This window comes from Phoenix dactylifera, chromosome 5, assembly GCF_051530095.1.
Source record: "Phoenix dactylifera cultivar Ajwa chromosome 5, Ajwa_hap1_PhDact_Kaust_v1.1, whole genome shotgun sequence".
Lineage (NCBI taxonomy): Eukaryota > Viridiplantae > Streptophyta > Magnoliopsida > Arecales > Arecaceae > Phoenix > Phoenix dactylifera.
Genome location: NC_143194.1, coordinates 36,930,379 through 36,955,243, shown reverse-complemented (window position 1 = coordinate 36,955,243; position 24,865 = coordinate 36,930,379). Strand labels below are relative to the sequence as shown.

The 24,865-nt window shown below is 36.7% G+C and overlaps 1 protein-coding gene across 1 annotated transcript; it reads left to right on the top strand.

Annotated features, from left to right (window-relative positions):
• Positions 1 to 361: 361 nt before the first annotated feature.
• Positions 362 to 23,192, top strand: LOC103718651 (uncharacterized). Its single transcript, XM_008807570.6, has 22 exons — positions 362 to 1,460; positions 3,499 to 3,614; positions 5,812 to 6,020; positions 8,521 to 8,640; positions 9,754 to 9,882; positions 9,973 to 10,098; positions 10,497 to 10,552; positions 10,655 to 10,754; positions 10,879 to 10,996; positions 11,249 to 11,458; positions 11,796 to 12,126; positions 13,356 to 13,449; positions 16,181 to 16,289; positions 16,585 to 16,856; positions 16,962 to 17,089; positions 17,470 to 17,704; positions 20,458 to 20,646; positions 20,742 to 21,031; positions 21,165 to 21,345; positions 21,479 to 21,721; positions 22,530 to 22,612; positions 22,772 to 23,192. The coding sequence occupies exons 1-22, from the start codon at positions 598 to 600 to the stop codon at positions 22,917 to 22,919; spliced, it is 4,350 nt and encodes a 1,449-aa protein (XP_008805792.3). The 5' UTR covers positions 362 to 597; the 3' UTR covers positions 22,920 to 23,192.
• Positions 23,193 to 24,865: the final 1,673 nt, after the last annotated feature.

The window sequence follows — 24,865 nt, the reverse complement described above, 5'->3', positions numbered from 1 at the left end:
ATGCATCTTTAGCGCACACCATTTCAAAGTTAATCGCAGCACATATAATTAAAAATCCTTGTTTCATCATATAAAAATAAAGAAAATCTTGTTCCCATGCATATCAAGCTTCCCTTAACCCTTTTCGTAGCAAGCAAGGAAGAAGCAACGATCAACGTTACCAGGCGGCATCTTTAAAACAAGTTGAGCGTGAGAGCAGTTTCACCCCACCGTCCCCCCATCCCGAAACGCCGTGCTGTCAGGACAGCCGTCCATCCGGCCACCTACCCCTGTTCCCGTTATTGATTCCCTCGTCACGAATCTTGAGGCGCGAATCGGAAGCTTATATTTCTGCCCCGGTGGGCTTACCGGCCCTTCATCTGGCTAGAGTCGTCTGGAAAAAGCGAAGAACCCCGTCTTTTTCGCCTCACCTCCTTTCCCCTTTTTTCTCGCAACCATAAAGGGGGATTTCCGACTCTGCCGCCTCGCGCCTTCGTTTCCCCAATACCATCATATCCCTCCAAATTAGCAAAAAGCCAGAGAGTTTCTGCCCTAGAATCATCGGATCGAAACCCCTAGGGTTTCTCCCGGTCTGATGAGTTTCTCCTTCCACCGCCAATGGCCCCAGCTCTCTTTCTTCCTCTCCTCCTCCTCCGCCTCATCGGATTCGTTCTACTGGTCCCGGGAATCGCCGACCCGAACCCTAGTTCTTGGCTGGCAACTGCTGCCGAGGAGGAGGGGCTGGATCGGGGAGGGGAGTTCTCGATCTTGAGCTACGAGTCCTCCTGGCACGATTACTCCCCGCCGTCGCCTCCCCCGCCGGCGTCCCCGGTGCCGCCGTCGTGTTCTTGCGAGGCGGACCTCGGCGGCGCCGGGGATTTCGACACAGTGTGCGAGGTCCGCTCCAGCGTGCAGCTGTCGGAGGATATCTACATGACGGGGAGCGGCAGCCTCGTTCTCCTTTCCGGCGTCATTCTCAGCTGCCCGGTCGCCGGGTGCTCCATCACCGGGAATATCTCCGGTGAGGTCCGGCTCGGGTCGAACTCCGGGATTGTCGCAGGGACCGTGAAATTGGTGGCTGCCAACATGACTGTTCCCGAGAGGGCGGTGCTGAACACCACGGCTTTGGCTGGAGCCCCGCCACCGCAGACCAGTGGGAGGCCGTCCGGGACTAATGGGGACGGCGGGGGGCATGGGGGAAGGGGGGCGAGCTGTGTGGTGAAGGAGGGGCAGACTCAGGAGGACTCTTGGGGTGGGGATGCCTATTCTTGGTCTTCTCTGGACCAGCCTGACAGCTATGGCAGCAGGGGAGGCACGACGAGCAGGGAGGAGGACTATGGGGGAGGAGGAGGTGGTCGGGTCTGGCTGCTGGTGGAGGATTTGCTCGAGGTTGATGGGATTATCAGTGCTGATGGTGGTGACGGCGATCCGAACGGCGGTGGAGGGTCAGGCGGGAGCATCTATATAAAGGCTTCTAAAATGTGAGTCAAGTACCTTTTACTGATTCATGTTTTCACTCAAATCACTGACGACAAGACCATGATGTTTAGGAGTCCGTATAATAATTAGTTTATCTGGGATTAGTTGCACTTTTTTCTTACTGTTGTTTTAGCTCTATTAAATGCGTTCTATCCAATATTCTTTCTCTAATATAGAAATTTCCTAGCTATCAACTCTAAAGAAAGGCTCAAAACTGAGGTTTTTATTGGCAACCGGTTCATGTCCAGTGTGTCATACATCCTGATACTGCTGTTTGGTTCAGAATCCTTTGTAAAGTAAAATAGGATAACAAAAGAAAGTAGCAAGAGATGTTATATAATAGAAATATATGACAAAACGCCATAATCATGTACTGTTGGAAAAATGCTCTAATTTTGTGGTCAGTAAGGATTAGGAAAACAGGACGCCATTCTGCTGTTAAAAACTAGCTTAGAATCTTTTTATGGAAGCTTATAATTGACATCAAAATTCATAAAAAGGGTGTCCTTTTCCATTGACACTTTGTTGACTATGTCATTTTGTTTTAACGGTATAAAGTTTAATATCAATGTGAACAAGTCTTAGCTTATATATCTGGTGTTGGTTTTTGTGAATCCTTAATCTCCATTTGTTTTTTAGGAAGCACTATATCTTCTATCAGAGTGATCTTGTCAGACATTTTATTGCATATCACATTGAATATTATATCAAGACTGTTGCTATTTTGTACATTTTAGAATTGCAATATCTTCATATAATCTCAATAGTATTAGAATAAAACTCTGGTCCCCAAAAACAGTTCATACCTAAGCAAGTAAGTTTGGTGCTGTTAATAACTTATAATATCGAAATAACAAGCCTTGACTTTCTAGTTAACGGATAATCGTGCTTGTTATGAACCCTAGTCGAAACCCCTATTATCAAACCATCTAGTTTCTCTGAATATTCACTTGCATTATCGTCTCCTTAATGTAGGCAGTGAAATCTAAGGAACAAAACTCAGTAGATAAATCCATGGAAAAAAGATTTTCATTTTAAAAGTGTCATCATCTCATCCCATGAAGCTACTTATCCTCCATTTTTCTTGTTTGCTTCTTGATGATCAACTATATATACATACATACATATATATATACATACATACATATATATACATACATATATATATACATACATACATATATATACATACATATATATATACATACATACATATATATACATACATATATATACATACATACATACATATATATACATACATACATGCATATACATACATACATATACATACATACATACATACATATACATACATACATACATATATATACATACATACATACATATATATATATACATACATACATACATATATATATACATACATACATACATATATATACATACACATACATACATATACATATATACACATACATATATATACATATATACATACATATATATATATATACACATACATATATATACATATATGTGTATATATATATGTATGTATATGTATATGTATATATATGTATATGTATGTATATATATATATGTATATGTATGTATGTATTTATGCATCCCTTATAAACTGATCCTTTGTTTCTTCATCAGTTGATACTAGGCGAAGGAGTTACCCTGGCTAAAGGCCAATTCAAGAAAGACTCATTTTCATCTTGCCAAAAGAACTTGAGAACTATTCTTTTGGGGACTTGGATGACATTTAATAGAGCTTGTTGAACTAGACTAGCTTGGTTCCATGAGGGACCATATGTTTGATAAGGATGATAATTGTGACTGTTAACAGAAGGATGTTGTTGATAGACTGTCACTCCTTTTACAATTGAAGTCTGTGGCCAGTATTCCTGTTCCTGCACCAGTTTGCATATTTTTCTATTTCATATACTTGTAACTGCTGGTTATTATGCTATGTAATATGCTTTACTGTTCTACTACGTACTCTTGCTGAAATACAAATTTCAAGCCAGTGATAAAATTCTTCATTTTATCTAATTCTCTTTTCAAGAACAGGAAGGGAAGTGGCAAGATCAGTGCTTCAGGTGGTAGTGGCTTAGCCGGGGGAGGAGGAGGACGAGTCTCCATCGATGTTTTTAGCAGGCATGATGACCCAAAAGTTTTTGTTCATGGTCAGTTTACTCCATTTTCAGTTTTGCATCCATGATCTTGGTGCTATTTAATATAAATTTTTATTTTTCATCTACCATGACTGTTTTCAGATAGCTGCCTCTTATCAAGTTATAGGACTTATCGCATTTAAAATATGTTCTCTATAATGGGCTATGGCTTTTTGTATTTAAATACTCTTGTGATCATGCTTTCTGCAGCAATTATTTACTTGAAATTTTGTTTCAAATATATGTTGATGCTAGGTTTAAGTAAGAACTATTGCACAAAAAAAACATGCCTATGATTATGCACCAAATAAAGCCATATAATTGTTTACTCAGTGAGAGCCATATATATCCATTCAAAATGCTGATTACCAGTATGCTTTATTGGTGCATGTTGTACGATACTTGGTAATGTACTCCTGATTATGATTTCCACAAGGCACATCTTAAGGAAGTTTCACTAAAATTTACTTATAGTAATTGTGCTTATTTTTATGTTAAGAAGCTAAGGAGAAGCTCATTTTTATGTTAAGATGCTATGGAGAAGCATGCATGTGACAAGCGGAGGGGGAAATCTTCTGTTGGATTAAGATCAGGAATGAAGTTTGTTAATCATGTAGCCTGCTCATTGTGTCATATGATTACATCAGCTGCAAACTGGAGCAGAAGAGTTATTTTTTGATAAAATATGCTCATAAATCCAAACAATCTTGAGATTCATAATTCTAAGATTGCCTTATCTGAGACCCATAAGAAGATCCCAGAACTACAGACTCTGACCTGAAAGAACTACTAATCAACAATGCTAAGTTGATGATGACTCCAAAGTAGCTATCTGAGATAACACTTGACACACTAGTTGATTAACCTGTTTTTCAATCTACTTGAGCATTTGAATCCTGTATTTTATTTTTTTTAATTATTTTAATTGAAGACCTTGTTCTCTACTTTTGGAGTTAATTTTGGTGGCTGTTACTGAGTCATACCTTTGAAAGTAGGATATTTGGAAATTAGTGACTTTCGTTAATACAAAAATGATGCAGACAGAAGACATAACTCTAATTTAGTCTCTGCAAATGATATGGTCCTTGTGGTCAATTTCCAACTTCAAGTGAGTAAGGTTTAGGTTTATATTTTGACCATGAAAATCACAATTTGGATGAATTTAGTCTTGGTGAGATGGTCCTTGTGTTTAATTTCCAACTCAAAGTGAATCCCGAGATATGGGTTATATTTATATTTAGCCATGACGGCCACAATTTAGATATAACTTTTCTTAATTGTTCTTTTCTTCCTGCAATTATGTAGAACTTGAAGAGGTGTATTGACAGAAGATGCATTCTCCTATTATCCAACCATTTTAATGGCTACCGACCTTGTAAATTTGTTTCATGATTATTATGTGGTATCTTTGCGTTTAATTATTCAAAAATATCTGTGTTAAAATGGAACAAAAGAGATATGAGTGACATATAATATACTGTTGAACAAATTCAGATTCACAAAGTAGGTAATTGTTAATGAAATTTAGATGCACAGCTCTCAAGTTAGTTAATTGTCGATGGTGTTTATATGCACAATTGTTATCTTGAGCAATAGAACTAAAACTGTAAGACCACATCAGACATGGGCCTTATGACCAACTTTGAAGTTCATTTTTCTTCTATACATCTGTAATTTTTTCAATATCGTATGCTTTTACATTTGTGGAGCTCCAACTATAATAGGACATAGGTCTTCAGCTGGATCACCTATGTTGTTTGATCTATTACTGTCCCCCTTATTTCTAAGTTGGACTTATTTCATGGGCACTTCCTTCAGTACTCAAGATTCTGCTACATTTGAGCTGGAAAATATCAATTTTTTTTTAGAAAAATAAAAATGATGATGGTGTAATACTATGGTTAAACTATGGTTTTTATTGGTACATGCTCTTGGTCAGAGATCTTCGCCTTAGAGACAGCATTATGTTATGTAAGTTATTTATATTATCAGCATCACTGAAAAGTTCTATTTGTAACTAAAAAATGTGAATTTTCTTCCGACTTTTATATTTAATTTCGTTGCTTGTGTTTTGGCTTTAGAATTCGTTTATGTTTTGTAGGTGTATGCTTCAACTGTTCTCTGCATTATGATCTTCGAACTATTTGCTATCTATATATGTCAGTTTATATATATGTGGAATTATACTTTAATGCCTTCCTATCTTCAGGTGGAAGGAGTTTTGGCTGTCCAGAGAACTCTGGTGCTGCAGGGACTTTTTATGATGCTGTCCCTAAAAGCCTTATTGTTAACAACAACAACTTCTCAACAGAGACCGATACGCTTCTTTTGGAATTTCCTAATCAGCCACTTTGGACAAATGTTTTTGTTAAAAATCGTGCCAAAGTGGTTGTTCCTTTACTGTGGAGTCGTGTACAGGTCAATTTCTGGTTCTTATGTTTTGTATCATGCTGTGTCGTTAATAATTGCATGGTGTTTGAGTATAATCATATGCTTGATGCACGACTATTTTGTTGTACTTTTTCCTGTTGAAGCACTTAATTAACGTATAACCATGCATAGCTAAGAGCATGATTCTTATTTAGGCAGAAGTTTAATGCTAGTTCAGTAGGATGCCTATGATGCTTTATGATTTGGGTTGGTTTAGTCAAACTCTGATTCTGGCTATTAAATATCTTGGTTTATTACTTGCTCATAGAAGTAACAGAAGAACTTAACCTGGAACTTGTTCAGTTTTTGTCAAAGCTGAGTAACCTGATCCAATGCTGAATTGTGCATATTGTTTTTTTCCCCAATTATTAAGGCACATTCTAGGATAATAATTTAACATGCTTTATGTTAATAATTTTGTACGAGTATATTCTTTTCTATATTTATTATTTATCAGTTCTTTGTGCGTGTTTATTTATTGTTGATATTGGTATCTTTATTGCCCCCTAAGACCAAATCTAAATTTTATCAAGTATAATCATAATTTTGGGTTAAAATATAAATCATTGGAAATACTTGAGGATTGATAAAGAACATTGTTTTCCCCTTCTATCTGTTTACAAAATAATAAGGTTGCTCTTTGCCTTGGTAGATGCTTTTCAGGTTAATTAAAATCAGATGTATATCTAAACATGGTTGAAAGGAAAGATTGGTGAAGATAATATCGAAGATTAAGTTTTTGAAGGGAAATGGGATATGGATCTAGGACTATTTATTGTTTCTAAGTTTCTATTTTTTTGCTTCTTTTGTTGCTGTCTAACTGGAGGCTCGTGGTTTTTGCAGTGTTTAGTGCAATTTTTATTCATTGTATTCTATGATAGCAGATAAATAAGATTCGCCGTCTCGGTACCGGATTCCGTACCGGTGTTACGCTAGCATTGTGTTGGTACGATACAATACGAAATTTTTCCGGTGTACCGAGTATCGTTACGTCTCCTGTATTGGATACTGGTATCAAACCGGTATGGTACGATACGCCCTGTGCCGCCTGGTTCGGGCCAATATGGTAAACCATGGATGAATGTGTTAACTTCTAACATAACACAGTAATTTATTATATTGAAGGTCTTATAGTACAAACAAATAGAAACATTGGCTCAAATTCTATTATTTTTTATGTCTACTCGGTTTGCTTTTGAAGAATGATGTGTACTACCCTTTTATTCGTTTCCTTCTTTGCCTGCTAAATTGGGCATAGGTTTCCCTTTTCACAGTTTTTGTGGCTCAACAATGTCACTGCATATGGTAATGTGGTGTCCAGGGCACTGGTGAATTGACCGTTTTGGATGAGTAATCATAAGGTTAATTGATGTGTTTTGTTGAACTATCTTTCAGATTAGTACTTGAGGACAATTCATTTTGCAATATGGAGCGATCTGTTACATTTTAACCCTAGGAAGGATAACATTGACCGCTTCTCCTTTTTATAGAACAGAAAATTGGATGCCAAGATTTAATCTTAAGATTAATATGCGTGTAATAGAACTTTTCATCTTTCAGATTGGTACTGTCAATGTGAAGCAATCTGCTTTTTTGTCAATGTGTCTTACTTTTCCGTATGTTAACTTTTAACCCTAAAAGGCGTAACGTTAACCGTCTTGCTATAGAATAAAAGATTGGATGCCAACAAACTACTGGATTTTATTTCACTCTTTTCGTTGAAACTCATTATTGTCTCCTTTCCATATTATCCATTGTCATCATGGAAGGAGGTTCCTTGGGGCCGTAAATTTGATTGAGAAACTAGTGTTTAGTTTAGCTGGTGAAATCCAATTAATGATGAATCGGCCAGACATTTTTTTTATAAAGGTGCAGGTGGATCAACTGTTTCTATCGTGCAGTTTATTAATTACTTTTTGTATATGTGGACACCACTTTGCCAATGGGTGCCCTCTTTCCATTAGTTATAGGTGCATAATTCGAATGAAATCCCGGTGTACTAAATCTGAAGAGACCATAGGAAAGAGGCAAGCAATTTGTTTTCTTTATGAAATGTTGCATCTCTGGGAATTCATTCTGTGTATGCTTTTTTTGTGATCACTGATTCTCTCTCTCTCCGTGTGGGCGGACATGTTTGTGGTGGGGGATTCTAAATGATTTGTTGCCTTGTATTAGTGTAAGGATTTATTGATCATTTCATGCTTGTCTCTGCATATGAGTATGCATAAGTGTTCTCATGGGGTATATATGTATAATATGACCTCCGATTCATGTTTTCCATGTCGATAAGTTTCTCATTTAGCATTTTGGTTAGAATAGCAATCATTTGGCTGATCTGTGGTAACACAGATGTGGATTATATTGGTGATTTTTTCAAAAACTCTTATTGAATATTACCGTAAGTGAAATATATTTTTTGGTCAAACAATTCTCTTTCTCCAATTCGATGTTTTTTCTGAAATGACTTTTCCCTGACTGCAAATTTCAGGTCCAAGGACAACTTAGCCTGCTTTGTGGTGGTGTGTTGACTTTTGGTCTGACTCATTATCCTTACTCGGAATTTGAGCTTATGGCTGAAGAACTTCTAATGAGTGAGTCGATAATCAAGGTGATTTTTTCCTCTTTTTTAAGATTTGTTTTCTTGTCCTTTGTATGTGGTACTGTAGCAACATGGATTAGAGTACCGTACTTGTAACATATTGAAGCCAGTATGCCCCTTAGTATGAACACTGTATCGGCACATGATACCGCATCTCACTTTTGTTGTGATGGCACCGATAAGTGCACTGCATACTGGTGGAGCGGTACTGGTCTACTGTACTGGTTAGGTACCAGTACAAGCACTGCTACTAAGACTTTTTGGTATCTTATATGGAAAGTATCTGCCCTCAGGCGTGTGCATGTATATACCAGAAAAGCTTCTTTATTCTTTTCATGATATGGAAGACTGATGACTGGCCCAGCCACCCAAAGTGGCTGGCTAGTTGGAATGATAACACAAACCTGAGGACATCCTTATTATACCTTATTCTTTGTTGTGCTTGTAGCAACTTGCATAACTGTCATATTCTGGTACCCTTTATTTGTCCATTTTTTGTGTTTTACACTTTTACTCCCTTTTAACCTTGGGTTCTGGCCAGTTTAGCCCTCATTCATTGGTCTAAATGATTGCCTTGATTTGCATAGATAAATGTAAGTAGTTAAAAAAAAGAACTGCCAGACCTTACTTCTTTCATAAGATTGGTTGACTTCATCATGATGATTTGGTAGCCAGCAGACTTACAATTTCATGTTTTCTTTTTTACTTTTGTTTTATTTGATAATAAGGATGTGGAAGAAAGTTAAATTCTTTAGAGTTCTAGGGTCGAACCCTAGTGGTGGTGCCCTCACCATATTTCTCAGAAAGGAAAAAAGAAGTAACCACAACTATTCTCCTAACATGATTTTTATCTACTTATCTGTGCAACTCCTTCATCCAGTTGACTTGTCCTGTTTCAATATCTCCCCCTTGTTTGTGGCTATCTAGTTATTTTTCCTTTTAGCGTCTGTAGATATTATTATCATAATACGGTCACAAGCAATGCACTTCTTGTATATCATAGTTGAACAATTGTTTTATATCCCGTCTTTCAAATTTATTGTTTTCCCCTTTATTCTCCCCTAGCCTTCAGTTATTACAGTAGGTCATTAATCTGATTTTACTAATTTCTATTAACTTCAGGTATTTGGGGCTTTGCGCATGTCTGTAAAGATGCTCTTGATGTGGAATTCCAGAATGCTTATCAATGGGGGTGGGGATACGATAGTTGCGACATCATTACTTGAAGCTAGCAATTTAATTGTTTTGAAGGTATACTACTGACTCTTGGCCCGTGAGTTACTTACCATTGATTTATTAGTTCTTTCTACATAACGGAACTGTTACGTTTTTTTATGTCAGGAATCATCCATGATACAATCTAATGCCAATCTTGGTGTTCATGGTCAAGGCCTACTGAATTTATCTGGACCTGGAGATCTGATTGAAGCACAACGTCTAATTTTATCACTCTTCTACAGCATCCATGTAAGATAGATGGTCTGAGATGCTTTTATTTCTTACTGCTGTTTTTATGTTTTTTTTTGGTCTATGCAATAGTTAAGCAGCACTTATCATCATGTATTTATGCAATATTGCAAGCTTTAGCATCGGTATATTCATCTTACCAAGATATGTTTATCACAAAACTGATGCTTGCGGTCATACTGGTTTTATAAGCTATGATTTCTTATACTATCTTACCCTTTGTGCTTCTTTTTGGTCTATTATATACTTGGGTGATTGAATCACTGATCCTTGTCCCTTTCCTTTTCTCCCCCCCCCCCCCCCCCCTTATGTTTTATGTTTCTTTATGCTGTTGTTCTAGTCATTCAGATTTTTTTTTTTTTTAATATGGATTATGTGGTTTTTGTTTCTTTTTGAAGGTTGGTCCTGGATCTGTTTTACGTGGTCCCTTAATAAATGCAACTAAAGATGATATGTGAGTTTTGTTTGAGATAAAATCTGCATTTCTAATTTTTATTTTATATTATTTTTATCTGGTTGTTTAATTGATTATTGCTATCATAAATGTTCCTTTTAGGGCCCCAAGGTTGAATTGTGAAGTACAAAATTGCCCCATGGAATTAATCCATCCACCTGAAGATTGCAATGTGAACTCTTCACTATCTTTCACCCTTCAGGTGTTTCTATTTGCACTTAGTTTAATTCTTCTTTTTCTAATAGAAGCAGCTAATTTTAGACTTTATTCTACCATGCTCTAAATTGTCATGTTGGCATTTAAATGGTGGCTGTGCTTTTGTGCAGATTTGTCGTGTTGAAGATATTGATGTTGAAGGCCTTATACAAGGAACTGTTATTCATTTCCATAGGGCAAGAAGTGTTGTTGTGCACTCTTCTGGAAAAATTAGTGCTACTGGGTTGGGTATAGTTTGTGCTCATCAATCTAATTTAAATTGATAACTACATCTATACATATCATAAATCTGTTTGATTTGTGTTTAATTAATGACATATATTGGCCTGTATTTCTTTGCCAATATTTGTCTGAAAAGTGGATATCCGAGTCTATGGCTAATGGGACATCTGCTCTTACTGGTGGTAGGGCTCGCATGTATTGAACTGCGCATTAACGAAAGAATGTAAACATGATATGCTTTTTTCCAACTGTATGCAGGCTGCAAAGGTGGTGTTGGTAGGGGAAAAATTTCAAGCAGTGGTCTTGGTGGTGGTGGTGGGCATGGCGGTAAAGGTGGAGATGGTTTCTATAATGGCACTTTTGTTGAGGGCGGCATTGCATATGGAAATGCTGACTTGCCCTGTGAGCTTGGTAGCGGCAGTGGTAATGACAGCACAACAACGTCAACAGCTGGCGGGGGCATCATAGGTATCTATTCACAATTATCATCAATTGGTTTATGCTTTATTTTTCGTTTTAATATATTGAAGAATGAGAAAGTGCATATGCAGTTCCTTGTAGTAAATGTGGTTGTACAGTGCTGAGGTGAACATAACTTAAATTGATTTCTTGGCAGACTGCATTATTTTGCATTGTGGGCTGGTGCTTGAATTTTTCACTTTAAAGTCATTAGGCTCCCTGAGTTGCTGCCTAAGTTTATGCTTAACATGAATAGTATTTTAGGTGCTCTAAAGCTTCTCTACTTTTTATATCACCTAGTCCATTTAACTTAATGGTGCTATTATGATCATGTTTTGTTTGACAGTGATGGGTTCATTGGAGCATTCACTATCAAGTTTGTCTGTTCATGGTTCAGTTGAGGCTGATGGTGAAAGTTCCAGGGATGTTGGTCATAATGATGCTACAATTAATGCCTCAAATGGAGGCCCTGGTGGTGGTTCTGGGGGTACAATTCTTCTGTTTCTGCATACATTGGCCCTTCATGACACTTCTGTCCTTTCGAGTGTGGGTGGGCTTGGTAGTCATAATGGTGGTGGTGGTGGAGGTGGTGGAAGAATTCACTTTCATTGGTCTAATATTCCTACAGGAGATGAATATCTCCCAGTTGCCGCTGTGAAGGGAAACATAAGCACAAGGTTTGATCAGATTACTTCATTTTACTTTATTTACCTTAGTACTTCTTATTCTTATCCCTTTCACACACCCAAAAAGATGCACACACAGAGAGAGAAGGGGGTATACTACATAAAAATATTCCTTTCAATCTGATTTCTATAGACCCGTATGATTTCTAGGACATGATGTATAATTCTCATGATTCTCGGTTCTGCAGTTGTAGTCAATTCTTCTGGCACACATAAACGGGCAAACATGCTAGCAAACAAAAGTTTTAAAATAACATAAATAACACGAGGGATTGCTAAAAGTTTTGTTTTGAACTATCTAATTTTGAGGCCTGCAAGCATGGCTTGAAAATGGAGTTCAAGGTTGTACTTATTCTGATTTAATTGGGAACAACATGAAGATTCACCGTTTGCTTGCATATGAAGTGCTGAGTACATTCTTTTCTCAGGTAGTTGGTTGTATGATTTTCCCCCCTTTTTTTATTGTCTTTAACTCTGTCAGTAATTGCATTTTTCTTGTAACCTCTTTCTATGTGATTTATCAATTTATCTGGGGAGATGATAGATTTTGTTGTTTATGTATCCTTTATTTGAGAATCTGTTTGTGTGACTAGTTGGGCAACATGTTATTGCGGCTGTAAAGCAAGCCTCCAAGGGATTGCATTCATCTTATAAGCCACGACTGTACTGGAACCACATTCCTGAAATATGTGGAAAATGTAAATAGTTCTTTTAAGAGGATTTTTTCTTATAAAGCAACTAATCCTCATAAACTTGGCATGGTTGACCGGGATGTAACTTTTTTTGTTTGAAATCATTAGTTATAAGATACTTATATCTTAAATGCTTTTTAAGAAGTGAGGTATTGCTGGCACATTTGATAAATACTTTTTACTTTACAAGAGTATGCAATTACAATTTCTTTTGATCTTCTTGCATGTGTTATTATATAGTTTTCTGGCAAGCTTCTTAATGCACTAATGAACATTCACATTTTTTGCTCTAAAGTGTATTTGTGCTTTCCATCTGCTAGATAATCAGTATGGAACTGTATAGTGGACTATATATTTAATCATGGATTTTACCATTCATCAACATACTTGATATATGAATAAAGTATATAAAAGAATAATATGGCCTTCTGAGCAGATGTGCCATATATGGGTCAATTTTATGTTCTTTGGTTATATGTGGACTGTGGTCCTTGCAATAAGTGTTTAATAATCAATTTTCTCTGGCAGGGGAGGCAAAAGTAGAGGTGAAGGTTTTGCTGGGGAAAATGGAACAATTACCGGAAAAGCTTGCCCAAAAGGTCTTTATGGAATTTTTTGCAAGGTAGCTTATGCTTTAATCAGAAAGATGTTACTTTGTTATGCTTCCTCTTATTTTACTTTCATTCTAAAACATTTTGTGTGAGCGGATTGTAGATCTTTTTTGATACATGTATGATTTTGTTTTTGCCGGGTAGCTTTTCGATTTTGGTTTCCATAGTTCATTGATTATCTATTTCTTTAATTTGTCATGTTATTTGAGATTTTACTAGTTAAATATGGGCATAGGAGTGGAAGTGGGGGTCCATTAGAATGGAACTTTGGCATGACATTTTAGTAGGTAACACTCTAAAATAGACTAGAGAATGCTTTTAAGCATGGTTCGTCGTACCGGCCCAAATCGGTTCAGTATCAGGCATACCGTACTGTACCGATTCGGTACCGGATGTATTGTACCGATTTGGTGCTAGGCGTACTGTGCCAATTTGGTATCGAGTGTACCATGCCGTACTGATTCGGTATCGAGCGTACTATACCATACTGGTTCGGTACTGGTATACGGTACGAAAGGCGTACCGATACTCAGTATGCCGAACTGTACCGTACCGATAGTGCTAGTGTAGCACCGGTGTGGGATTCGGTACCGAGATGGCGAACCCTGCTTTCTAGAGCTCGAGTAGGAAGGGGTCATTTTTTTATATGGGTTAACCAGACAAGCTATTGATATCCTTTTCCAAGTTCACATTATTAAAGAATTAATATGCTTTTTTTGTTCTGAAGGAATGTTCTCTGTGACAGATTTTTTTTTTTTTTGTTCATTCAAACACTTGATGAAATTTTACTTTAAGGAAATCTTGAACATCTTTTTCTCTTTCACTTTCTAATTTTGTCACATCTTTTTTTATGTACAATGTGGAATGAGTAAATATCATTTTTGTATAATGTTTTATGATATTTCCATGAGATGCTTCCAAAGTATGCCTACTTCCTTTGTGTTTCAAGGAACTGCTTCCTTTTTCCTATATTACACGACCCTTCAATTTACCCTAAATTGCTCGCACCCAACATTCAAACATGGATGTTGCCTATATGTTTCAAGGCACTTAGACGCACACTTGCACCCGGCACATGAACCTGAGTCTGTGTAACATAGCCCTCTATCCACATCTAAATGCTGCTATGATTTGATATATCAAAAGTATAACATGAAATGCAAAATAAAAATAAATAAAATTCATAAAATAGATTGAAGTGAGTAAAAAAGTAGAAATTCAATAAAAATAAGAGAATCAAATGTATATGACACTTATGTAGGAGCTGACACTCCCCATATTATACTAGCTCAAAACTTCCCATTACATTTGCTTGCAAGGACAACCTAAAGTATCTGTGGTCCTGCAAAATTGACTAAGGGATCTCTTTTGGTATGATAGGACATGCTAGTGTAAAAAAATAAGGATATTTCTTGAAGTATGCTCGAGTTTGGGGTATGAGTAATTAAATGAAAAAATCAACAAGTTATAGAATGAAGGTTAAAAAAAAAACAAGGATGCATGACTTACAACTACATATGAATTACCTAGCTATTAAATAAGGCACATGCCAAAACTACCAATCTTCATACAAACTCTCTAGAGTCAATCTTCTTCTTTGGTAAGTGAATTATCAGACAAGCAGTCATCATCATATTTCACATGCACTTCAGCTGCATATATGAGATACTTGTACCTATATATACTTGTACCTATATTAGTGGTTGGTTGTTTGCTGTGGCCCAATGTGAATGTGGTGCAGTCACTAAGCCACATCTGCATATGCAACTACCTGAACCATGTTTTAAGAGTGTATGTGAAACTACTATGTTGCACTACCTTGTACTTTCTCGTAATTTAAGTTCTCTCTCTCTCTCTCACACACACCCAAAAAATTAGCCTGTTATTTACAGTGGCATATTGTTTGTCTTCACTAAGTAAGCTACATGGGAATTTATTGATTTTTATAAGTCACAGCTTTCTTTTCTTTGGGTAGAGAGAAAGAAACTAGTGAATCTTAGTTGTCATTGTATCTTTTCAAATATTCAGCTCATTGTGAGGGCTCTTCCTAGATTGGTCCAGGTTGAACGTTTTTGTGCATTACGTCATGTTCAAGCTGATACTGAGGTTGCAGTGCCTGAAAGTTGGAATTATTTGTAACAGTTACTTGTAGAAATCATGTGGCTAAGTATGAGCCAGTTGTTTCAACATTGAAGTTGAATTACCTCAGTGATTGTTTCTTATATCCAACTTTGATATTAAGGTACCTTCTTACAGAACGATTATACCTCTTTGATCTTTTCTTCAAGAGTTAGAAGCTGTATTACCAATAAACAAAAGCTATTTACGATTCATTGCTATAAGTTGGAATGCCTATAGATTTCTGCCAAAAAAATGATTATAAGTTTCTCTTAAACCCAGAAAAGCTTTGATTGTCAATCTAATGGAGTTTCATACAAATATTTGCTACTTTGTTGTTCAACATTCCAACATTTTCTCTATGAGAGTAGGTTCACAATGTAATCATTGGTGCATTGAAAGTCATGTATGAAAGCCAGATTGGTTGCTAAATACTATGAGATCCACTGCATTAAAACTTTACACATTTAAGTGTTAATTAATGAATAAATTGAATATTAGCACATGAAAGTTACTCATATTCTACTGTTGATCGCCATTGAACCATCTTTCTTTTCTAATTTTTATTCATCTTTAACCGATGTGGCTATTTTCTGAAATTTTTTCTTTCTTGTAATAATACAGGAATGCCCTTTAGGAACTTTTAAGAATGCCACTGGATCTGATAAGGCTCTTTGTTATCAGTGCCCCTCTGCTGAGCTTCCCCATCGTGCTGTTTATATAAGTGTTCGAGGTAACTTTCACATGTATGCTGGTTAATTTAATTTTTTAGTTGAAAGTTGAAATTTTTATACTTTCATATATTTTCTTTAGTTAGCCTGCCTGTTACTAAATTAGTTATTATTTATCACCTAGTCCGTTTGGCTAAATTTTAACTTAAGAGTCCCTTTTTTTTCTATTTTTTTGGTCAGGTTGATTAATCTTAGGGCACTTATACTTTGTTGTCTGAGAGTCCATTTGCTTCTAACATGCTTGTCCTTGTTGATTTTTCTATGAATTTTCTCTGAGTTTGCAGCATTTTTTTACAGGCGGTGTTGCTGAAACCCCTTGCCCATATAAATGTATATCTGAAAGATATCACATGCCACACTGTTATACAGCTCTTGAAGAGTTAATATACACTTTTGGTGGACCATGGCTGTTTGGTCTTCTTCTCTCTGGTCTTCTTGTCTTATTAGCTCTAGTTTTAAGTGTTGCACGGATGAAGTTTGTCGGCACTGATGAACTACCAGGCCCTGCTCCAACTCAACATGGGTCTCAAATTGATCATTCCTTCCCATTTCTGGAATCACTGAATGAGGTGTTTTGTTACTTCTGGTGTCCTCTGGCAACATTTTCTTGAAGTACAATTTTATTTGCCTTTGCATGCCTTGATTGGTAACTTTAGGTATTCTTCTTGCAACAGGTCTTGGAAACTAACAGAGTTGAGGAGTCCCAGAGTCATGTGCATAGAATGTACTTTATGGGTCCAAATACCTTCAGCGAGCCTTGGCATCTCCCGCATTCTCCTCCTGAGCAAATTATAGAGATTGTGTAAGTCATAGCTCTTGCTGTTGCATTATGCTGATTTCAAATGCCTTTTTTTTTTTTGTTGGGGGGGGGGGGGGGGGGGTAAGAAGGGGGCAATAGGCATTCATTATGAGATTGTCAAAATATTATGAAAATCCTCCCTAGCTAACTCCTGAGGAGTTAGGAGAATACACTAGCTTGAGTTGCTTGGGCCTTCCTGTTGGTTGCTTTGTACATTGCCTAGGAATCCATGTGATATTCTGCTGGTGCAGTTTTTTTTTTTCTCCCTTTAGTTTCTGTTATCTAGATTTTATTAGTCGTAGATTTGCTCTGCCTTCAAAAAGTATTGTTATATAACTGATTTAAGATTATTCTAAGTCTTATGTACCCCATTTGCTTGGCAGGTACGAGGATGCATTTAATAGGTTTGTTGATGAGATTAATGCCCTCGCTGCCTATCAGTGGTGGGAGGGATCAATCCACAGTATTTTATGTATACTTGCATATCCCCTTGCGTGGTCGTGGCAACAATGGCGCCGGAGAAAGAAGTTGCAGCGGCTACGTGAATTTGTTCGATCAGAATATGATCATGCATGCCTACGTTCTTGCCGTTCACGCGCTCTTTATGAAGGGCTTAAGGTTTGTCTAGTTAGACTTTATGGTTGCAGTGGGCAATTGACATGGTTATTCATTTTTATTAACTTATCAAAGTTCTATTTATCTTTGAGATAGTTAGATATAGCCTGCCTATACTTCAGTAGACCTAGTTATTTAGTAAAATTAAAATTTAATTTCATATGAAGGATTCATTTTGAGCTCATAGATTATGGAAAAATCCAACCGGATTGGTGTTATGTTCATTGAAATTCCTGTAGAATGAGAAGTTTACATGACTTGCTTGATAACTCATACACTCAGGATCATTATTCTGCAATTAGAATATGTCAGTCAGGAGAGCATTTATCCAGAATTTCAGTTCCATGCTGTTGGGCTGGCACAAATGCAGTGCTAGAAAAGAAGACCTAATGCACTCTTAATTTGAAGATTTGAAAATGGAACTAATACATGTAATACAGACCAGTTTGCCGGTCCTGGCCTGACATGTTGTGCATTGTTTTTGCTCTGCAAGTGTCCAAATTTGAGAGAGGACCTTTATTGTTAAATGTGATCATAACCGAGAAGCTTTGCATAAACATGTTTGTCCACATGGTGCAGTCTTATGCCCCCATATTGCTGTTGATTCTATGGTGGCTAAAGTTAAATTAGGATCCAATGTGACTCCCAGCCTTCCTGGTTATGGTTCAGTCAAGGACTGCAAGTCTGTAATGACGCGCTTAGGCCCCTTTTAGCATTGCTTTTGGAGGCCCAAAGGCAGTTCTTGGATGGCTAGAAGCTCATTTGGATGATTTTAAAATGTTGGTAAAAATTTTGAAAAAGCTTTCTGGCTCCAGGAAAAGCTGAAATAGGTCTATTTGAGATGCCTTCGAAAGCTATCTTTTAACTTGAGAGAGTTCAATTCCAAAATATTTGTTTTGCCATAATCATTTAACTTGGTGTTTTTATGCTATAATCACGCAATTAAGAATTTTGAATTTATCTATTATATTATTAAGATTCATAAAAAATAATTTGTAAATTAACAATTCCTTAAAATAAAATTTTCTTAGTGCATTATTGGATAATATGATAATATAATAATAATGTATTGTATCTATTATATATTATATTGTAATAGTATTGTATTGTTATCATTATTATTATTCTAATATAATAATTATATCATAATAAATGATTTTATCATATTATAATAATATTATGGAAATTTTATTGTATTTTTCTTAATAAATGTAAACATTTATTATTTATTATATTATCCATATTAAAGTATCAAAATAAATATTTTATAAATTATGAATACTTTTTAATAGCAGTTTTTGATTGCACAAACAGTTAGATAATTGAAAACGCTATGTGTTTATTATATTATATCATATAATGTTATATTATTATCATTATTGTTATTTTAATATAATATTCTATTATAATAAGATAATATTATTATATTATTAGTGTTGATTTACAAAAACTGAAAGTTGACTGCACTATCATCTCGTAGTTCTTGCTGTAACATTCTAAACTCATGCTTGCATTCTTTGTGAACAACATTTTCTTTCAACATGCTTTCTTCCTAGCTAGTAACCATAAAATACAATTAACTATGAAAATAATTTGTCATAATGTCTGACTACACATACTTAGTGGTGCCAAATCTAATTTTCAGCCATATTTTATTTTCTATGGGTTGGATCATAAGATTCAGTGGTAACATGCACATTATGAACATGACGTTTACTCATTGTCATCATGTTTCTTTGCATTGCACAAACCCTTTTTGCTCTTTAGTTCTTGTTTCAGGACTTTATTACTTGTGCTAGACGGCAAATTTAAATCAATATTCTGATTATTTTTGATACTTGAACCAATAGACCTAACTTCCCAGAAATTTGACCCTTTGAATCCTTCTGAGTTTTTTCTGATTTGAATTGCTTGGAGTGGCACGTGCCATGCCATCTTCTCATCAAAGACCTACTTGGATTGATGACATTACTTTTCTTGTAAGCATGCCTTTTTCTGTTATAAGAATGAAATCATATATGCCTTTTTCAATCAGCTAAATGATCAAACTGAGCTTCTTGTGTTTTTACTCTAATTTTTTTACTTATATTTCTTGTTTACTTTTTGTGAAATACTTAGATTATGAAAATATTCCATGTTTCTTTTTTAACTGGCAGTTATTATAAATTGAAATTTCTTTAAGTTAATCATCACAAGCTGATGCAAGTTGGCCTTTCATTATTTTGTGGTATGCAAACATTGTAATTTGGATTGAAAAGGCTATTACTTTCTATAGGTTGATTCCACTGAATGTGGCAACTTTGACTTAATAGCTAGTAGCTCTTTCTTTCTTTCTTTCTTTCTTTTCTTTCTTTCTTTCTTTTCTTTCTTTCTTTTCTTTTTTTTTTTTTTGGTGCGCGGGGGGTTGGGGGGGGGGGGGGGGGGTGGGGTGTTCAAATGCAAATAGAAATTGCTGGACATGTAAAGTTGAAAAGGTCTTTTTCATTAGAAAGGGATCATTTTGGCCTGTAGGTATCCTTTATTGTGTTATTTTTGTCTTGGAAACTAGAAGATCTAACACAGATCTTAATGATTTCGGATTCTTTAAAAATTCTTTTTGTTTATTTAGTTTTATGGCCAATAGGTTTATTTGTTGATACAAATCAATATGTTCTATTTTGTGTAGCTGTTTGTAGTATTTAAAGGCTTTGCATACATCTCTTCTGCAAAAGATAGAAGCTTCAAGCTTTTCTATATATTGTACTATGTTGATGTAGGTGGCTGCAACTCCAGATCTAATGCTGGGATATGTAGATTTTTTTCTTGGTGGAGATGAAAAAAGACCTGATCTTCCTCCTCGTCTGCATCAAAGATTTCCCATGTGTTTAATCTTTGGAGGTGAAGGAAGTTACATGGCTCCTTTTTCACTCCACAGTGACAATGTCCTCACTAGCCTCATGAGCCAGGTTTATATATATATATATGATCTAAGAACCTTCTATTTTAATGTTCATGTTCTAAAAAAGTCTATATATACTAATTTATCACTCTTTGCTTGCAGTCTGCGCCACCAACAATATGGTATCGGCTGGTGGCTGGATTAAATGCGCAGTTGCGTCTGGTTCGTCGTGGACACCTTAAAGTGTCATTTTTGCCTGTTCTCAGCTGGCTTGAAACTCATGCAAATCCTGCTCTGAATTTGCATGGTGTATGTGTTGATCTTGCCTGGTTTCAAGCTACTACATGTGGCTACTGCCAACTTGGTCTTGTGGTATATGCTGTAGAAGGTGAATCTGGGGCTACAGTGGTTGATGGTGATTCTAGAACTTTAAAGGTTGAACAACCTTCACGGTAGGTTTTTATAGCTTACATTCTAATTTGTATGTCTCTAGTTTCATGGTAGTTATATTCACATTGCTCGTAAATGTTCTTATCAATTCATTTCCAGCCAAATACACCATACCGTATGTTTGTTACCTTGCAGAGTGTACAATACCCATAGAGATATTCAACCAGTCCACTTGAGAAACAGAGAAGCTGTTGCATGTAAAAGGATTAGTGGAGGAATTATAGATACGTACAGCCTCCGGATGCTTGAAGACAAGAAAGATCTGTTTTATCCTTTCTCTCTATTAGTGCATAATACTAAACCTGTTGGCCATCAGGTGACTTTTTATATATATTTTAGTTTTGATTGATTACATTGTTCATTTTAACAAATCAAGCTTGATTGTATTATTTATTTATTGATTTATTTTTGATGCTATTGTTGATTTTATTTATCATGGTTTACTGCAGGATCTTGTTGGTCTGGTCATCTCAATACTGCTCTTGGCAGATTTTAGCTTAGTGTTGCTTACGTTGCTTCAACTATATTCCTTTTCTATGGCGGATATCTTCTTAGTTTTGTTTGTTCTTCCTCTTGGTATACTTTCACCATTCCCTGCTGGAATAAATGCCCTCTTTAGTCATGGACCTCGACGATCAGCAGGCCTAGCACGTGTATATGCTTTGTGGAATATTACATCCTTGATTAATGTTGTAAGTTGTCTCTTACTGTCATCCTTGATTTCTGTTAACCTAGTTTTATTAGATGACTGTTTTTATTTAAAAATGGATATCAATTGTCCAAATTTAGCTGTTTTTTTGGGCATTTTTTCAATATATAGTAATACTAACCCTTTTAGTTTCTCATGTTGCATAGCTTAGGTTTTCCTGTACGTCACAAGCAATCTTTCAACAACTAAAGTCTTCCCTATAAGATTTTAGAGCATAATCTGGTCAACAATGTCGATCTGGGTTATGTGTTTTGTCATAATAGGAAAAAGAGCAACAAGTATATAAAGAGGGTGAACTGGAGATGTTACTTTTTCAAATGGTATTCTGTTCTTCAAAGGCTAACATTCAATTCTTCAAAGACTAAGTTAAGGATAATTAATGAAGTAAGAACTGATCTTTTAGACTAGGCTTGTGCCGCATGCCCAAACTATCTTAATGGTTTTCTCCTTACCTTCTGTCATATGTTGGTTTGGAGAACATGGCTTTCATGCAAGGCTTTTGCCCTGATGCATAGCATTCTTTAGTACTTCTATTTTTCAATTGCTGTTGGAGATAGGGCTTTACAGTAATCTCTATAGAATATGATCCCAATTTATTAGTTTCAGGGCTAAGATTTTCTGCATTCAGAAAAAGAAATAAATAAAGGCAGGCCCAGTTTATGAGGCTCCCCCCACTGCATTCGGAAATTTTATAATTATCATGTTCTTGATGTTTCTTTAATACCTATTGCTTTATTCCCAGTAAAATTCATCTCCTTGATTTTGGGCTTGTATTGTTTCTGTGACTACAGGTAGTGGCCTTCATATGTGGGTTCGTACATTACAAATCATCCAGCCGGAAACATCCAAGCCTACAACCCTGGAGTTTGGGCGCGTGAGTAAATTTTGCCTCGTTGATGAATTATATTTTTTTGACATTTTCTGTGTATGAATATATGTAAGAATTTATCTAATAGTTGTAAAAAAGGTAAAATTGGAGGGCATGTAGTTTCATGGCTGACATAGGTATGTTGGTGTGTGCTCGCATTGGCAGGGATGAAAGCGGATGGTGGCTGTTTCCTACTGGTCTAGTGGTGTGTAAATGTATCCAGGCAAGACTCGTCGATTGGCATGTTGCTAATTTAGAGATCCAAGACCGTTCGCTGTATAGTAATGACCCAAACGTATTCTGGCAGTCATAACAATTTGAGTGATTGGAGTTAGATGCAACTCGATTTTTTTTGGAGTTGAAAAGAGAGGGAGGGAATAGGCCTTCTTTCTGCATCAGGTCCTTTTTTTTTTGGCATCAGGTCCTATTTAGCAGTCGATCAGAGTTTAACATCCCTCGTGAATCTTGTGCAGTGATAGTTTTTCACTTCATTGTAAATATAAAGGCGTACTCCATTCATTCTTTGTAGAGATATCGAATTACAATGACATTATATAATGGCTTAATGGCTCTGTCTAACAAGAAATAGGAAGTTCTTGTCGCAATCCAAGGCGGTCATATGCTGCATTTCTTCACTGGTTGAGATGGTTTGTAGGATGATTGTTTTTATTTCTAGTGATTTTGATGGTCTTACTGCTTGTGGAGTGGATTAGCGTTGGCATACCATCTTACAATCCCATGTAGATATTTGATGACGAAGCCTCGTTGATATTTGATTTTTCTCTCGTCTTGCGCATTGGGACGCCCCCGACATCGAAAGAGGCTACGTTCTCGACCAATATCGATGATGGGTTCATTGCCAAGCCTGCCTGCTATTGGATGATGACACCTTACAGATTTGATATTTCTTCCGTCTTGTGCATTTGGGACAGCATTTTTTTTTTTCGGTTTGCTTAGGGCCAGCTTGGAGAGATTGTATTTAATCACAGCCCGTTCGGATTCTGCTTTGCCTACTTGATACTAAAAGCGAAGAACCTTTCCATTTTCGGAGTTTTGCAGGGGGTCTATCCTTGCCTTCTGCCTGTATACCTCTGGAAGAACATGGTGCATGACCTGGTGGGCTGTTACTTCACTGACTCGACTCAATGAAGGATTATTTATCAGATAAATGGCATCTTTCTTTTGATCGGATGGTCTGGATGTCAATTGATCTTAGCTGCTACCCACAGCAGCTGTTTCTCAGGGAGGGATGTCTTTGATATCGTTCACCTTTGGTTTTGCTTGGATCGGGAAAACTAAAAATTCAGACTGATGATATCATTTTTGTTGCTCCATCGTTTTCATCAGGCAGGCTAAGAAGAAATGGTGGGTAAGATTACAGGGAGGAGAGGAACGTGTAGCTGGTTGAACTGATCAATGGTGATAGCTGAAACATCTAGGGAATAACTAACAAGGGAAGCAACACTCTTCCAGATTGTAGTTGTCTGTGATCTTCCAGTGAGTCAGCCTTAAAAATTCTGCCAGGTTCCTTTTCACGAAATGGGGAAGAATAAATTATGGGGGAAAGAAGCGTCTCGATCTCTAGCAGCACGCGTTTAGTATCCTCAGGAATTACTTCAAAACAGGAATTTGTCTCGATCTACCAGTTTGGATTCTGGCTGTTCAATTTCTAATATCTTGTCTAAATTATGTGTGACAGATCGTCCAAATATGCTTGCTTCTGCTGAACTGCTGTGATATGTCTTCAGCTTCATAACTGCTATTCTTCGGCGTTGTAAGTTATTGATTTTCTTGCATGCTCTGCTAGTCTGCTTTGGGAGAATTGCTACTATTACTCTTTCCTTCACATATCATACTTTAAGATTTAAGAAGCAGCCATACTATTCTAGAAGGACATGCGGTGGGGACTGATTTCTACGTGCTTTCACCTTACGCATGGCCGGCCAATAAACATAGCTTTGGGACCTTCCAGAAAGATAAAAAGAGATCCAATATTTGCGGAGAGAGAGAGAGAGAGAGAGAGGGAGAGAGATTCTATATTGGCTTCTGCGAAGACTTGCTTGTAGCGGAGGAAGTTGGGCTAGTGGGAGAGCCGTCGGCCCAGCCCATGGCGGAGGAGGGATCGTGAGAACCGTCGGATGGGAAAGGGAGGGCGGAGATGAGCTTTTGCTTGTCTAGGAGGTATTGGTGTCACATATTTTGGACCTTGGTGGAGGCGTCCTTCCAGGTGTCCGACGGCTTTGACATGGGCGGCGATGG